Consider the following 17,548-nt stretch of genomic DNA (forward strand, 5'->3'; position numbering starts at 1 on the left):
CTCTTCCAGACAAGTGAGAACACAGGAAGCCTTTTATCTGTTTAAACATCTCCCCTGTCTCTCCACGTCTCCTCTATTCCCTCTGTCTTTTACTGTCTCCCTGTACACATGCATTCTCTCAAACACACCCACAGATGCGCGCACATACCCACACGCGCACACTCACACACACCTCTTGTCAACCTTTGGAGGTGGTACATGCTGGTGAAAAGGTTATCTAAATAAGGTCAGAGGACGTGAGAGTTGTTCACCGCAGCAGAGCACTCAGACCACCATGTCCAAGGACCGTCACACACACACAATGACAGATACACACACACACACACGCACAATGACAGATACACACACACACAATGACAGATACACACACACACAATGACAGATACACACACACACACACACAATGACAGATACACACACACACAATGACAGATACACACACACACAATGACAGATACACACACACACACACACACACACACACACACACACACACACACACACACACACACACACACACACACAATGACAGATACACACACACACACACACACACGCACGATGACAGATACACACACACACACACAATGACACACACACACACACACAATGACAGATACACACACACACACACACGCACAATGACAGATACACACACACACACACACACAATGACAGATACACACACACACACACACACACAATGACAGATACACACACACACACACAATGACAGATACACGCACACACACACCCCCAATGACAGATACACACACACACACAATGACAGATACACACACACACACACACACCACAATGACAGATACACACACACACAATGACAGATACACACACACACACACACACACACACACACACACACACACACACACACACACACACACACACACACACACACACACACAATGACAGATAAACACACTTTTTTTCTTTCTCTCTCTTTATCTCGCTCTGTGTCTGTCTCATAAACCCCAGTAGTTATCACCTAACATAATGAACAGACCATGCTAAAAGTGTTCGGAGAATATTTTCAAGAATGATACGGTCTCATATGACTGATAACACTCTCTCTCTATCTCTCTCTCTTACTCTCGCTCTCTCTCTCTATCTCTCCTCATCTCTCCACATCTGTAACAGCAGTTAGACTTATAAGTTAGACTTATTAGACAGAGACATGCACTCTTCAAGTCTGGAACAGCATTCACAGACATACTTATTGTAGGTGTTCTGTTACTCTCTGACTCGTACAGACTCTCTCTACACACAGACTGAATCAGAACCGTAGAGACACTCAGGGCCTGACTCTGCTTGAGAAGACATGTCGTTCACTGTGCAGTGTGCACACCCCTAGGCAGAATCAGACACTGTCCTAGGCAATCTCAAACACTCAGGGCCCAGCCCTATACTTAAACACTGCCTTACTGTAAGTACATTCTTCCCTATGATCATGTGTGAACTGGAGTTGATGTTTTAATGTGTTGATCCTGGCACTAGTACTGACCCAAAGAGGTCACTATCTCTCTCTCTCTCTCACTTTCTCTCTCCGCAGCATGTCCAGTGGGGTACTTTAAGTCGGTGTTGGGTTCGGTTCCGTGTTCAGTGTGTCCGTCTAACAGCAGAACCAGTCAGGAGGGATCGCGTGTGTGTGAGTGTCGCAGCGGCTTCTACAGAGCACCCGCCGACGTCAACTCCTCCACCTGCACAAGTGAGCTATTTGTGTGTGTGTGTGTGCGTGCGTGCGTGTGTAATCATTGCTAGACAGACATTTTCAAGTCTTGCCATAGATTTTCAAGCCGATTTAAGTCAAAACTGTAACTAGGCCACTCAGGAACATTCACTGTGTTCTTGGTAAGCAACTCCAGTGTTAGAAACACCTTCCTAATATTGAGTTGAACCCCCCTTTGCCCTCAGAACAGACTCAATTCGTCGGGGCATGGACTCTACAAGGTGTTGAAAGCGTTCCACAGGGATGCTGGGCCATGTTGACTCCAATGCTTCCCACAGTTGTCATGTTGGCTGGATATTATTGGGTGGTGGACCATTGTTGATACACACGGGAAACTGTTAAAGTGTGAAAAAACTCGATAACTTGAACTCGAACTTGAAAAACTAAAACCGGTGTGCCTGGCACGTACTACCATACCCCCTTCAAAGGCACTTAAATCTTTTGTCTTGCCCATTCACCCTCTGAATGGCACACTTACACAATCCATGCATTAATTGTCTCAAGGCTTAAAAATCCTTCTTTACACTGATTGAAGTGGATTTAACAAGTGACATCAGTGATGTGTTGTGTTTTCCCCAAAGATAACACTTTTTATTCAGGACATAAAGTTATTTTTTTGCAGTATTACTTTAGTGCCTTGTTGCAAACAGGATGCGTGTTTTGGAATATTTGTATTCTGTACAGGCTTCCTTCTTTTCACTCTGTCATTTAGATTAGTATTGTGGAGTAACTACAATGTTGTTGATCCATCCTCAGTTTTTTCCTGTCACAGCCATTAAACTCTGTAACTGTTGTAAAGTCACCATTGGCCTCATGGTAAAAATCCCTGAGTGGTTTCTTTCTTCTCTGGCAGCTGAGTTAGGGAAGAACGCCTGTATTTTGGAAGTGTAATGAATAACTTCACAATGCTCAAAGGGATATTCAATGTCTGCTTTTTTATTTTTACCCATCTACCAATAGCTTCACTTCTTTGCGTGGCATTGGAAAACCTCCCTGGTCTTTGTGGTTGAATCTGTGTTTGAAATTCACTGCTCAACTGAGGGACCTTACAGATAATTGTATGTACGGGTCACAGTGATGAGGTAGTCATTTTAGAAATCATGATAAACACTATTATTGCTCACAGAGTCCATGCAACTTATTATGTGACTTGTTAAGCAAACTTCTTACTCCTGAACTTACTTAGGCTTGCCATAACAAAGGGGTTGAATATTTATTGACTCAAGACATTTCAGCTTTTCATTTTGTATTAATTTGTAAAAATGTCTAAAATCATAATTCAACTTTGACATTATAGGCTATTGTGTATAGCCCAGTGACTCAATTGTATCTATTTTAAATTCATGCTGAAACACAACAACATGTGGAAAAGGTCAAGGGGTGAACTTTCTGAAGGCACTCATCCCTTTAATTCAGCCTTTTCTTTCCTTCTCTATTTCTCCCTCCCTTACTCTCTCTACTTCCTTCCCTCTTTCTCCCTCCCTTACTCTCTCTCCTTCCTTCCCTCTTTCTCCCTCCCTTACTCTCTCTCCTTCCTTCCTTCTTATCCATCTCTCACTTCCTCTCTTCCTAGATTACATTTAAATGATTAGATTATTGTTCACTAACATATATTGTGCCTTACTTTCTAAGCCCCATTTGACTCCCCAGTCCCCATCCCTCTCTCTCTGTCTCTCTCTGTCTCTCTCTGTCTCTCTCTGTCTCCCCAGTCCCCATCCCTCTCTCTCTCTGTCTCTCTCTGACTCTCTCTGTCTCTCTCTGTCTCCCCAGTCCCCATCCCTCTCTCTCTCTGTCTCTCTCTGACTCCCCAGTCCCCATCCCTCTCTCTCTCTGTCTCTCTCTGTCTCCCCAGTCCCCATCCCTCTCTCTCTCTCTGTCTCTCTCTGTCTCCCCAGTCCCCATCCCTCTCTCTCTGACTCCCCAGTCCCCATCCCTCTCTCTCTCTGTCTCTCTCTGTCTCTCTCTGTCTCTCTCTGTCTCTCTCTGTCTCTCTCTGTCTCTCTCTGTCTCTCTCTGTCTCCCCAGTCCCCATCCCTCTCTCTCTCTGTCTCTCTCTGTCTCCCCAGTCCCCATCCCTCTCTCTCTCTGTCTCTCTCTGTCTCCCCAGTCCCCATCCCTCTCTCTCTGTCTCTCTCTGTCTCTCTCTGTCTCTCTCTGTCTCCCCAGTCCCCATCCCTCTCTCTCTCTGTCTCTCTCTGACTCCCCAGTCCCCATCCCTCTCTCTCTCTGTCTCTCTCTGTCTCCCCAGTCCCCATCCCTCTCTCTCTCTCTGTCTCTCTCTGTCTCCCCAGTCCCCATCCCTCTCTCTCTGACTCCCCAGTCCCCATCCCTCTCTCTCTCTGTCTCTCTCTGTCTCTCTCTGTCTCTCTCTGTCTCTCTCTGTCTCTCTCTGTCTCTCTCTGTCTCCCCAGTCCCCATCCCTCTCTCTCTCTCTCTCTCTCTGTCTCCCCAGTCCCCATCCCTCTCTCTCTCTGTCTCTCTCTGTCTCCCCAGTCCCCATCCCTCTCTCTCTCTGTCTCTCTCTGTCTCCCCAGTCCCCATCCCTCTCTCTCTCTGTCTCTCTCTGTCTCCCCAGTCCCCAACCCTCTCTCTCTCTGTCTCTCTCTGTCTCCCCAGTCCCCATCCCTCTCTCTCTCTGTCTCTCTCTGTCTCCCCAGTCCCCATCCCTCTCTCTCTCTGTCTCTCTCTGTCTCCCCAGTCCCCATCCCTCTCTCTCTCTGTCTCTCTCTGTCTCCCCAGTCCCCATCCCTCTCTCTCTCTGTCTCTCTCTGTCTCCCCAGTCCCCATCCCTCTCTCTCTGTCTCTCTCTGTCTCCCCAGTCCCCATCCCTCTCTCTCTGTCTCTCTCTCTGTCTCCCCAGTCCCCATCCCTCTCTCTCTGTCTCTCTCTGTCTCCCCAGTCCCCATCCCTCTCTCTCTGTCTGTCTCTCTCTGTCTCCCCAGTCCCCATCCCTCTCTCTCTGTCTCTCTCTGTCTCCCCAGTCCCCATCCCTCTCTCTCTCTCTGTCTCTCTCTGTCTCCCCAGTCCCCATCCCTCTCAATCTCTCTGTCTCTCTCTGTCTCCCCAGTCCCCATCCCTCTCTCTCTCTGTCTCTCTCTGTCTCCCCAGTCCCCATCCCTCTCTCTCTCTGTCTCTCTCTGTCTCCCCAGTCCCCATCCCTCTCTCTCTCTGTCTCTCTCTGTCTCCCCAGTCCCCATCCCTCTCTCTCTCTCTGTCTCTCTCTGTCTCCCCAGTCCCCATCCCTCTCTCTCTCTGTCTCTCTCTGTCTCCCCAGTCCCCATCCCTCTCTCTCTGTCTCTCTCTGACTCCCCAGTCCCCATCCCTCTCTCTCTGTCTCTCTCTGACTCCCCAGTCCCCATCCCTCTCTCTCTGTCTCTCTCTGTCTCCCCAGTCCCCATCCCTCTCTCTCTGTCTCTCTCTGACTCCCCAGTCCCCATCCCTCTCTCTCTCTGTCTCTCTCTGTCTCCCCAGTCCCCATCCCTCTCTCTCTGTCTCTCTCTGACTCCCCAGTCCCCATCCCTCTCTCTCTCTGTCTCTCTCTGACTCCCCAGTCCCCATCCCTCTCTCTCTGTCTCTCTCTGTCTCCCCAGTCCCCATCCCTCTCTCTCTCTGTCTCTCTCTGTCTCCCCAGTCCCCATCCCTCTCTCTCTCTGTCTCTCTCTGACTCCCCAGTCCCCATCCCTCTCTCTCTGTGTCTCTCTCTGACTCCCCAGTCCCCATCCCTCTCTCTCTGTCTCTCTCTGACTCCCCAGTCCCCATCCCTCTCTCTCTCTGTCTCTCTCTGACTCCCCAGTCCCCATCCCTCTCTCTCTGTCTCTCTCTGTCTCCCCAGTCCCCATCCCTCTCTCTCTGTCTCTCTCTGTCTCCCCAGTCCCCATCCCTCTCTCTCTGTCTCTCTCTGTCTCCCCAGTCCCCATCCCTCTCTCTCTCTGTCTCTCTCTGTCTCCCCAGTCCCCATCCCTCTCTCTCTCTGTCTCTCTCTGTCTCCCCAGTCCCCATCCCTCTCTCTCTGTCTCTCTCTGTCTCCCCAGTCCCCATCCCTCTCTCTCTCTGTCTCTCTCTGACTCCCCAGTCCCCATCCCTCTCTCTCTGTCTCTCTCTGTCTCCCCAGTCCCCATCCCTCTCTCTCTGTCTCTCTCTGTCACCCCAGTCCCCATCCCTCTCTCTCTGTCTCGCTCTGTCTCCCCAGTCCCCATCCCTCTCTCTCTGTCTCTCTCTGTCTCCCCAGTCCCCATCCCTCTCTCTCTCTGTCTCTCTCTGACTCCCCAGTCCCCATCCCTCTCTCTCTCTGTCTCTCTCTGTCACCCCAGTCCCCATCCCTCTCTCTCTGGCTCTCTCTGTCTCCCCAGTCCCCATCCCTCTCTCTCTCTGTCTCTCTCTGTCACCCCAGTCCCCATCCCTCTCTCTCTGTCTCTCTCTGTCACCCCAGTCCCCATCCCTCTCTCTCTGTCTCTCTCTGTCTCCCCAGTCCCCATCCCTCTCTCTCTCTGTCTCTCTCTGTCTCCCCAGTCCCCATCCCTCTCTCTCTGTCTCTCTCTGTCTCCCCAGTCCCCATCCCTCTCTCTCTCTGTCTCTCTCTGTCTCCCCAGTCCCCATCCCTCTCTCTCTGTCTCTCTCTGTCTCTCTCTGTCTCTCTCTGTCTCCCCAGTCCCCATCCCTCTCTCTCTCTCTGTCTCTCTCTGTCTCCCCAGTCCCCATCCCTCTCTCTCTGTCTCTCTCTGTCTCCCCAGTCCCCATCCCTCTCTCTCTGTCTCTCTCTGTCTCTCTCTGTCTCTCTCTGACTCCCCAGTCCCCATCCCTCTCTCTCTGTCTCTCTCTGTCTCCCCAGTCCCCATCCCTCTCTCTCTGTCTCTCTCTGTCTCCCCAGTCCCCATCCCTCTCTCTCTGTCTCTCTCTGTCTCCCCAGTCCCCATCCCTCTCTCTGTCTGTCTCTCTCTGTCTCCCCAGTCCCCATCCCTTTCTCTCTGTCTCTCTCTGTCTCCCCAGTCCCCATCCCTCTCTCTCTCTGTCTCTCTCTGACTCCCCAGTCCCCATCCCTCTCTCTCTCTCTCTGTCTCTCTCTGTCTCCCCAGTCCCCATCCCTCTCTCTCTCTGTCTCTCTCTGACTCCCCAGTCCCCATCCCTCTCTCTCTGTCTCTCTCTGTCTCCCCAGTCCCCATCCCTCTCTCTCTCTGTCTCTCTCTGTCTCCCCAGTCCCCATCCCTCTCTCTCTCTGTCTCTCTCTGTCTCCCCAGTCCCCATCCCTCTCTCTCTCTGTCTCTCTCTGTCTCCCCAGTCCCCATCCCTCTCTCTCTGTCTCTCTCTGACTCCCCAGTCCCCATCCCTCTCTCTCTCTGTCTCTCTCTGTCTCCCCAGTCCCCATCCCTCTCTCTCTCTGTCTCTCTCTGTCTCCCCAGTCCCCATCCCTCTCTCTCTCTGTCTCTCTCTGTCTCCCCAGTCCCCATCCCTCTCTCTCTGTCTCTCTCTGTCTCCCCAGTCCCCATCCCTCTCTCTCTGTCTCTCTCTGACTCCCCAGTCCCCATCCCTCTCTCTCTGTCTCTCTCTGTCTCCCCAGTCCCCATCCCTCTCTCTCTGTCTCTCTCTGTCTCCCCAGTCCCCATCCCTCTCTCTCTGTCTCTCTCTGTCTCCCCAGTCCCCTTCCCTCTCTCTCTGTCTCTCTCTGTCTCCCCAGTCCCCATCCCTCTCTCTCTGTCTCTCTCTGTCTCCCCAGTCCCCATCCCTCTCTCTCTGTCTCTCTCTGTCTCCCCAGTCCCCATCCCTCTCTCTCTGTCTCTCTCTGTCTCCCCAGTCCCCATCCCTCTCTCTCTGTCTCTCTCTGTCTCCCCAGTCCCCATCCCTCTCTCTCTGTCTCTCTCTGTCTCCCCAGTCCCCATCCCTCTCTCTCTGTCTCTCTCTGACTCCCCAGTCCCCATCCCTTTCTCTCTCTGTCTCTTTCTGACATTACTCATTCTATCTGTCCCTGAGATATGATTATGTGTGAACTGGAATTGATGAATGCTGTTTTAATGTGTTGATGCTGGCACTAGAACTGACCCAAAGAGGTTCAAAATGTTTCATCTCTCACTCCACCTCCCCTCTCTCTCTCCTCCAGGCTCTCCCTCTGCTCCGACCTCTGTCTCCTGGGAGTATGAGAGTGGTGATGGTGGGGTGTCTTTGCGTTGGCGCCCTCCACTGGACATGGGTGGTCGTAGCGAGGTGTGGTATGGGGTGGTGTGTAGGATTTGTCCCTCGGCCACCTTCACCGCCCCGGGGGCGTGCTCCTGGTGTGGAGAGGCGGTCACCTTCACCCCATCCCAGACTGGCATCAAGCAGACCAAGGTCACCCTCAACAACCTGCTCACCAGAGTCACCTACCTTATACAGGTATGACTACAACTCCCATGAGCACTATATTTACATACCTCTTACAGGTAGGACTATAACTTCCATGAGTACTAGAGTTAACTATCTCATACAGGTAGAACTAAAACTATAGACACTACATTTCCCATCACCTACCTCATACAGGTATAAAACTTGTGCATTAGAGTCACCTACCTCATATAGATACTAGATTAAATGTACATCCACTTAGTTAACCTAACCTTGTCTTACTTCTTCCTGCTGTTGATTGACAGGTGCAAGCGGTCAATGATGTCTCAGCTCTGAGTCCTTTCCCACCTCAATTCACCAGCATCAATTTCACTACTAGCCAATCAGGTGAGAGCATGAGTCAGGCTTAAAGGGCCCTTCTGCCACTTTTCATCTCCAGCACCAAACCAGTGTCTACATACGTAAAAACAGCGTTTCTATGATCTGTGGTTAAAAGGCTTCTCTGTAACATCACACTGTAGGATTAAAAGTCATTTTCAAATCCTGCAAGAAGTTTCTAGTCTTGCTCCCCACGTCACCGTGAATCTCATAGTGTTTGAAAATCACTTTTTTTGTTGTAACTTTTGATGATGTCATCGGGTAGAACTTTTTAGCGTCATATTTTTTCAACAAAACTTAGAAATGCGCCGTTTTCACATATGTTAACACTGGTATTGTACTGGAGATAATGAAAATGCGATTGAAAAGTTGTGAAGTTGCCCTTTAAGGAGAGTGACAAGAGAGTAAAGGAATAAACTTTCAGTTTGTCATTTTTGTGTGTGTGTGTGTGTGTGTGTGTGTGTGTGTGTGTGTGTGTGTGTGTGTGTGTGTGTGTGTGTGTGTGTGTGTGTGTGTGTGTGTGTGTGTGTGTGTGTGTGTGTGTGTGTGTGTGTGTGTGTGTGTGTGTGTGTGTGTGTGTGTGTGTGTGTACTTCATGTCTGTCTGTCAGTCTACATCAGTTTCTTTGAGTATGGGTGTCTATCTCTCCCTCTTTTCTGCTCTCCATCTTTTCCGGTCCTGCTCTCTGGACTCGATATCCTGTCAGCTCACATTATGCTCAGAAGAGAGATATAGAGAGGAGATATAGAGAGGGACGGAGAGGGAGGGAGAGAGTTTACAGACAGACAGTTTAGACAGACAGTTTATAGACAGACAGTTTATAGACAGACAGAGAGAAACTTGTAACTTTTATTTAGCTATTTTCCTCCTTTTGAAAATAAAGAATTTCTTATAGCCAATTAGATTTGAACAAATAACATTTTGAAGCCCCCATACGGGCAGAGATCTGCTAATAATAATGGTATTATTAGGTTGTTATAACTTCTGTTTGTGTTGCCTTCTGTGAGTTAGAGAAAGCATTTGGGGTTGTGAAATGACATTAATTCTAATAGATACGACCATTGTAACGACAGAGTCATACTGAACCTGTTCCCAGCCGTGGTGGCACAGCTAAGTCTGGCAGGCAAGTCCACACCACAGATAGAACAATGAGACAGATATTTCAATGGATGTATAAATGTGAAGCATCTGGTTGGCGTTTCAACTCACTACCAAATATGGTGATGAGAGTAAGCCCAGTGGCCGACATTCTGATCATTTTCTCATTGATTAAACATTTGATCTCCATACAGTTATCTGTTTCCAAAACTATAATCTGTAACAAACAGAGTGGACTGCGTTTTTTATACTTTACCCTTTGCCAACATTTCTAAAAATGTTGTTGTTTAGAAGGAGTACAAGGGCTAATTGAGTTATTGCAGACGAGCACTTCATAGTAGGCGTTCCCTAACGGAAATATGCAAATTAATTAATTAATTATATTTATTTAACTAGGCAAGTCAGTTAAGAACAAATTATTATTTACAATGGCGGCCTACCAAAAGGCAAAAGTCATCCTGTGGGGACGGTGGCCTGGGATTAAAATAAATAAATAACATAAAAATATAGGACAAAACACATCACAACAAGAGAGACAACACAACACTACATAAAGAGAGACCTAAGAAAACAACATAGCAAGGCAGCAACACATGACAACACAGCATGGTAGCATCACAACATGACAACAACATGGTAGCAACACAACATGGTAGCAGCACAAAAATGCTATAACGCTCCAATAGGATCTCACTAGCTTGTGCTTAGCTCTGCCCACCTCCTTGCTTGTTCTTCCCACTATGATTCATTTTCTCCCATTGGAAACGACAGGCTCTGGTCTATCTTGGGTCAGTTATACAAATCTTTGGCCAGACAGCACTCTACAGAGCTGGCTCATTCACTAGTCTGTGTCATGCTGCCCCCATCTGGTCAGTACAGAAATTACATGATCTGGCAAGGCCAGCTTATGTTCTCCCTCCTGTTCCTCTTTCTTCCTCCCTCTTTCTTTACAAAACTCATACATCTCTCTCACCATCTCTCTCTCTCCCAGTGCCCTCTCTGGTCCCTAGCCTGCACCAGTTGAGTCGAGCCCCAGACTCCATCACCCTGTCCTGGCCACAGCCTGACAGACCCAATGGAGACATACTGGAGTACCAGCTCAGATACTACGACAAGGTATAGGCTACACACACATATATGTAGACACAAGTACATACACCCAGAGACTGAACCATTCTCCCTCCCTCCCCCTCTCTCCCAGGGTTCAGATGAGGACAGTGCAGTGAGTGTGTTCAGTGAGACCAACACAGTGACTGTCAACTATCTGGCTCCTGGCTCCATCTACGCCTTCCAGATCAGGGCCCGCAACGAGAGGGGCTATGGCCCCTACAGTCATACTATCTACTTCACTACATTGGCCCTGGGTAACTCACACACAAACACACAAATGCACGCACCACACACACACTCACAGTCAATAACACCCTCTAAATCGCTCTCTGCTTCTCACTTTTTCTTTCTCAGAGGGGAGTTCTAAGCAGATCCAGAATCGGCTCCCTCTATTGGTCGGTTCTGTGATGGGCGGGGCAGCCTTCCTCCTGGTCGTTGTGGCGATAGTGGTCGTTTTTGTGTTCCGCAGGTGAGTGGGTCCTTAACTCCTACCCACACATACATGATCATGTCACACTCATGTCACACACACACACACAGTGCAATGTTCTGAAACACTGGTTTGTTGTCTTTACTCAGTAAGAGGAGGGAGAGCCCCTACAGTGACAGACTCCAGAGGTACATCAGCCACAAAGGTGAGTCAGGGTGTATGATGGCTACTATTATCATTCTGTCTGTAATATTCTCTGTCTGTATATTTGGTATATGCTACTTCTATGGTGTTGTTGACATGTTGGTGCAGAGGATGCCTCTGCAGTGTGTTATAGAGGAGAATGGAAGTAGTGACCGTGTCTAATGCCCATTACCATCATAACCCCAAGGGCTTGTGGGAGAAAGAGGGGGAGAGGGGAGGGAAAGACAGAGAAGAAGAGAGAGTGACATCTGTAGAGAGACAGAGAGAAAAAGACATGGGCAATGAAAGGGAGAGGGATAAGGAGGGAGAAAGATGAGGAGAGGAAGAAATACATGTTCTGCTTGTCCAAACGCAGCATGTTTTTATTGAGGGTGACATTATTCCTCTGGGCTCAGTGTTCTGCCATCATGCAGCATGTCACGCAGCATGGCTTGACCCAGACATGTCAAAGTCTAGGGCCAAATACATCAACACACACACTGTACAGGCCCTATTTTGTAATTGTACTGGTTCACTACAGCCATCCCTGCTCTGTGTGTTCCCTCTGTCAGGGGGGGTGAAGTACTACGTGGACCCTTCCACCTATGAGGACCCCAGTGAGGCGGTCAAGGAGTTTGCCCGTGAGATCGACCCCTCTCACCTCAAGATAGAAGAGGTGATTGGTGCAGGTAGGGGTCCTGGTTTGATCCATGCTTACAGGGATAGTTCTGTAAAAAGCTTGTCAGGTGTTTTCATAGCTCATAAGTTGGGCCAGGAGTCAAGCTGGGTCCAAACTCAACTCATAATATCTCTCTCTCTCTCCCACCGTTTCCCCCACCAGCCCAGTTTGGGGAGGTGTCTCGGGGGCGCTACCGGCCCCTGGGTCGTAGGGAGGTGCTGGTGGCAGTGAAGACGCTGCGCTGGGGCGTGACAGACAGAGAGAAGGCGGTGTTTATGACCGAGGCGGGGGTGCTGGGTCAGTTTGACCACCCCAACGTGCTGAAGCTGGAGGGGGTGGTCACCCACAACCCACCAGAGAGGATCATCACTGAGTTCATGGAGAATGGACCACTGGATGCCTTCCTCAGGGTGAGCGCTACAACATCTACACCATGTTAGACCAAGAACTACAACTCCCATCTACACAATGTTAGACTAAGAACTACAACTCCCATCTACACAATAACTAACTCCTCAGGGTGAGACTGAGAAAACAGTACATTATTTTACAATAACTGACCATAATCTATCTCTCTCTCTATCTCTCCATTTCTCTCACCCCCCAGGAGAATGAGGACCAGTTCAGTGTTCTCCAGCTGGTAGGGATGGTGAGGGGTGTTGGGGCTGGGATGAGGTACCTCTCTGAGAGGAACTTTGTCCACCGGGACCTGGCTGCCAGGAACGTGCTAGTCAACTCTAACCTGGTGTGTAAGGTGTCTGACTTTGGCCTGTCACGTCTCATGAGGGGTCTGGACCACAACATGCCCACCTACACTGCCTCACTGGTACATGCTGCTGGGAAATTGAGTTTTCCTGTTGATATGCTTCTGTGTTTGCTTAATGATGTTTAGTCTTGTATTTCCACTCTAAAAGACTACTTATGTTAATAGAAGATCACAACATTCACAGTCCTCAACCACTCACCCTTCTCTCTCCTCTCAGGGCAGTAAGATTCCTGTCAGGTGGACAGCCCCGGAGGCCTTCCAGCATCGCAAGTTCAGCTCAGCTAGTGATGTCTGGAGCTTCGGAGTGCTCATGTGGGAAGTGATGTCATATGGCGAGCGGCCATACTGGGACATGAGCAATCAGGAAGTGAGTTGTGGGAGGGTTAAGCGAGAGCCAAACAGAGACTAAACACACTGACAGCTGAACAGAATGGTTAATCATCTGTAAGTCCCTCTGTACTGATGGGACCTCTCTATATAGGGCAGCTTGTTAACATCCAGATGGTTACTAATACCCTTCCTCCTTCTTTCTCTCTCTCTCTCTCCCTCTCTCTCTGCCTCTCTCTCTCTCTCCCCCTCTCGCTCTCTCTCTTCTTGCTCTTCCTCCCTTTGCCTCTCTGTCTCCCTCTCCTTGCCCCTGTCCGCCTTCTTTCTCCCCTCCCCTACCTCCTCTCTCTTCCCTCCCTATACTACAGGTAATGAAGGTGGTAGCAGACCAGTACCGTCTCCCAGCCCCCCATAACTGTCCTCCAGCGCTCCACTCCCTGATGCTGCAGTGTTGGCAGGCTGAGAGGGGCGACCGGCTAGGCTTCGACTCCCTCCTCTCCTCCCTGGACAGGCTCATACGACACCCTGCCTCCCTCAAGGCAGAGCATCCCCGGTGGGACTACACCTCCCATCTGCCTTTTCTTCCATATTTTACACAGCAGACGTAACGGATCACATTCACAAACAGTGATCTTAGGAGAGCATGTATTATGTTATCATGTAAATGTATTGAATCATTGCTATGTTAGGCTAATCATTTTCAATCTCGATCTTTCCCTCTCCAACTCAAGCTCCACCCAGCCACTGCTGAGTCCCACCCCCACAGACCTGTCGTCAGTGGCGACAGTCAGTGAGTGGCTGACAGCGTTGAGGATGGACAGGTATAAGGACCAGTTTGAGAGGGCACATCTGGACACACTGGACCGAGTCAGCAGGGTAACCATGGAGTGAGTCCTGGGCTTCCATTTCAATATCAATAAAGTTATTTTCATAAAATGCTAATCATGATTTTATAAGCAATGGATACTCTCTCTCTCCTTCTCTCCTTCCCTCAGGGATGTGCAGAACCTGGGGGTGGACCTGTTGGGACACCAGAGGAAGATCACCAATGCAGCCCAGCAGCTCAGAACTCACCTCACCCAGGGCCAGGTGGAGGTCTAGAACCCACCTATCACCTGAGAGCTTCACAGGAAGTAACAGAGAGGTGCACTATTGGAGCTGTAGTCCAAGGCAAAGCAAGATCTGGGAGGAGAGTTGATGAGGAGGAACAGGAAGATTTGAAGGGGAAAAGTCTTAAAAAATGTGTTTTATTTCACTTGTTGGCTGTTGTTACCATTCTAACTCTCTTTTTGCCAGTCTCTACTTCTCTCTTCCTCCTCTCTTTCCCTCACTCCTCCCACGTTGTCTCACTACTGTCCCTCCCTCTTTCACTCGTGTCACCACCCTCAATAAATGAAAACAGTGAACATTTATTTTTTACCCAAACATAGGGATCTCCCGTCACAAGCAATTGCATAGACAATCAAAAGTGATTTTACTGATTCATGTTGATATCATGAACACTGTTCATGATTATTTGTTAAGCTACATCACATCATATGTACTGAAATCAGAAAATGGCAACCCTTGTTGACTAAACATTAGCCAATGGTTTTTCCCATCAGTCACTAGCCTGGTCACTTTTTTGGGGATTATTCCATTAGACTCAAGAAATGGGGTTGTAGTTTACATCGTGGCAGAATGGAGTCACCCACCATTGAGCAGCACCCTCCTCTGTGTATATTTCACAGTTCACATTCCTTTTTTTATAGATAAAGTCACTGGGTCATTTGAGCATTGTGAATGTGAAATGACTATGTGATCTGATTGCCCATCGAAGTAAGGAAGGCGATGTTATGCTTCGTGAGTATTCTGGGTCTGTTTGTGTTAATGTTCATGTGTGTATGCTGTATGCTGTATGAGGAGTGTGTGTGTGTGTGTGTGTGTGTGTGTGTGTGTGTGTGTGTGTGTGTGTGTGTGTGTGTGTGTGTGTGTGTGTGTGTGTGTGTGTGTGTGTGTGTGTGTGTGTGTGTGTGTGTGTGTGTGTGTGTGTGTGTGTGTGTGTGTGTGTGTGTGTGTGTGTGTGTGTGTGTGTGTGCGTGAAGAAATCCCCATCAACTGAGGAGGGTCACCATTCTGTGTCGCTCCTCCTAGAACTATCCGCAGTCCGGCTAACAAAATCACACAGTTTCCCTTCAACAATAAATCCATAGCACTTACAGTACAATAAAACATATCAACATTTGTAACATTACAGTTTAATTCACACAATAATATTAATTTCATCCGTCTTCACACCTCCAATGGTGTCCACGCTCCCAGGGTTCTGTGGGAACGTCCCTCCCTGGAGAAAGCCTCAGATGAGGTGTGTTTGACCCCTTTGACAACTCACAGATTGTCAGCCATCCAAACAAACAGTGTCATAAATCGGGATCTTGTCATCACTCTGGACCTCGGCGCCTACAAGTCTCCAGTCGCGAGTTTCACCTTCTCTCATTCTTCGATTTTGTGTGTGTGTGTGTGTGTGTGTGTGTGTGTGTGTGTGTGTGTGTGTGTGTGTGTGTGTGTGTGTGTGTGTGTGTGTGTGTGTGTGTGTGTGTGTGTGTGTGTGTGTGTGTGTGTGTGTGTGTAAGAGTGTATGCACTTGAGTAAGTGTGTTTTATTTTGATTTGTTCACCACTATTCCACTATTGTGCAAATTTGTAAAATAAAGAATATGATTTTATTTAAATCACTGCATTAAGCCTGTTATGTGTCTGACGCATAAAAACAGTTTAATCACCAGGGGCACTGGCGATTTTAGCATGTCAATCTTGGTGGGGCAAACTCAAAAACAAATTGCCAACAAAGCCACTACACAACACTAAGCAATACATGAATTGCACTATAAGAGTGAAAAACGGTGCCCACAAACTGCTGTGGCACTGTTTCTTTTCAGCACCATGCACGGGATCCTTACGACCGTTACACCTGGCTATCAGAGGAGCCTTGTCTGGCAGCGAAACAGTTCATTCAGCCTCATTCACTGCCTTTTTAAAAAACATAGCTGTTATGGCTGACTTGCTTAAACAAATGTGATTTCTACTGACAATTGAGATGTAGAAACTATGGCATAAGGGAACGGTGAGCGGATAAGGGGCTATCCATAATTTCGACTAAGACATTAATGAGCGAGCGACGACGGACGTAGTCAATATAACTATTTTTTTTAAATGTAGAGCGACAGAATTCAGAACATGGGCCATTCTTACAGTATTCTCCCTGTACAAGTCAGAACTGTAGGATAAATAAATGGGGCATATAAGCAGACAATGAAAGCTCTTACAATATTTGATGAAGACATTTCTCTAAAACAGGCTATAGGCTACATGTGCACCACCAAGTCAGAACAGTAGACTAAGTTATGAGGGGAAAAGGGACCCCATTATTAGGGTGAGTCACATTGGCTACTAACAACTCACTACACAACATACACTTAGTATTACTTTCTTAGCTACAGTATACATATATCCCTGGCATATTACATCATTTATGCAACAGCATACAATAAATTTTTGGACTCCGTTGTGCTGTGCTCACTTGAACAGGAAGGTGGCATAGCGGTCCTTCTTGTGGGCTATTTTTTTAATGAAGCTTTGTCATCAAAGTCTGGCATTCTTTACGGTGCTTTCAAAACAACTGGGAATTCGGAAAAAACAAGGTCGAATCATGACGTCAGTGATCTTCAGGTCGGAGCTCTAGAAAGAGGCCAGAGTTCCCAACTTGGAATTCCCAGTTAGATGACCGCTCAAAATGTATTTTTTGAGTTCCCAGTTGTGTTGAACTCACTGAAGTCTGATATTTCCCAGTTCTGAGTTTCCAGTTGTTTTGAACGTGGCAGAAGTCATGCTGGATTGACAGCATGGACAATGTATTTGATATTTTCTGGCCCATGGTGTTGCGTGTGAATGTTAATCCTTTTAAGCTTGGAAAAGATACCCTTAAACCGAGACTTGGACCACACACCCTCTCCACCGAATAGCAGGCAGGGAAGCAAAATAGGGATTGCTTTGCAACGCTTGCAGTTAGCCACTGATTCCTTCCAAACCACTCATTGTTGAACTTGAGATTTCCAACTTGTTGTGTAATGTTAATGTCCAATGGCCGATGAGCACCGATACGGTTTATCTATAATTTCTCTTCATATGACAAGGATTGAAAAGGATTTGCCAGTAGATTGTTGACGTGATTCATGATGATGACTGCTTGTCTAGCTTGCTACCTAAGATTTTGAAAGTATGATGTTGACATGATCAGTCCAATCAAAGCTACGGTAGATATAATGTGATTTGACATAATTGTATCTGTGGCCAATGACCTTGAGCCTTCTTGGATGGGAACTTCTAATGTAAATCTATGGCAGCACCCAAGGGGCTTGAAATTTCGAACTCTCCCTGTAGATTTTGCAGTGTCCCCATGAGTGACAGAACACTGAGCCCATCACGGTGCAACTAGAGAAGATTACCAACCCCTACGCTCTGTATTTTCCGCTAGCAGCAC

General features: G+C 48.1%; 1 protein-coding gene across 5 annotated transcripts in view; it reads left to right on the forward strand.

Moving 5' to 3' along the window:
• Positions 1-15,740, forward strand: part of ephb6 (eph receptor B6) — a 100,939-nt gene extending 85,199 nt beyond the window's left edge. For 4 of the 5 annotated variants that reach the window (XM_071395086.1, XM_071395087.1, XM_071395084.1 and 1 more), the window contains 14 exons: positions 1,571-1,726; positions 7,839-8,110; positions 8,365-8,446; positions 10,527-10,651; positions 10,737-10,899; positions 11,000-11,114; positions 11,225-11,280; positions 11,831-11,947; positions 12,100-12,347; positions 12,545-12,763; positions 12,921-13,070; positions 13,399-13,583; positions 13,762-13,917; positions 14,026-15,740. In XM_071395086.1, coding sequence (XP_071251187.1) covers positions 1,571-1,726; positions 7,839-8,110; positions 8,365-8,446; positions 10,527-10,651; positions 10,737-10,899; positions 11,000-11,114; positions 11,225-11,280; positions 11,831-11,947; positions 12,100-12,347; positions 12,545-12,763; positions 12,921-13,070; positions 13,399-13,583; positions 13,762-13,917; positions 14,026-14,131 — 2,150 coding nt within the window. In that variant the 3' untranslated portion in view covers positions 14,132-15,740. The remainder of the gene's footprint in view (positions 1-1,570; positions 1,727-7,838; positions 8,111-8,364; positions 8,447-10,526; positions 10,652-10,736; positions 10,900-10,999; positions 11,115-11,224; positions 11,281-11,830; positions 11,948-12,099; positions 12,348-12,544; positions 12,764-12,920; positions 13,071-13,398; positions 13,584-13,761; positions 13,918-14,025) is intronic. The other variant, XM_071395085.1, reaches the window with a different exon arrangement.
• Positions 15,741-17,548: the final 1,808 nt, after the last annotated feature.

Source organism: Salvelinus alpinus, chromosome 4 (assembly GCF_045679555.1).
Source record: "Salvelinus alpinus chromosome 4, SLU_Salpinus.1, whole genome shotgun sequence".
NCBI lineage: Eukaryota > Metazoa > Chordata > Actinopteri > Salmoniformes > Salmonidae > Salvelinus > Salvelinus alpinus.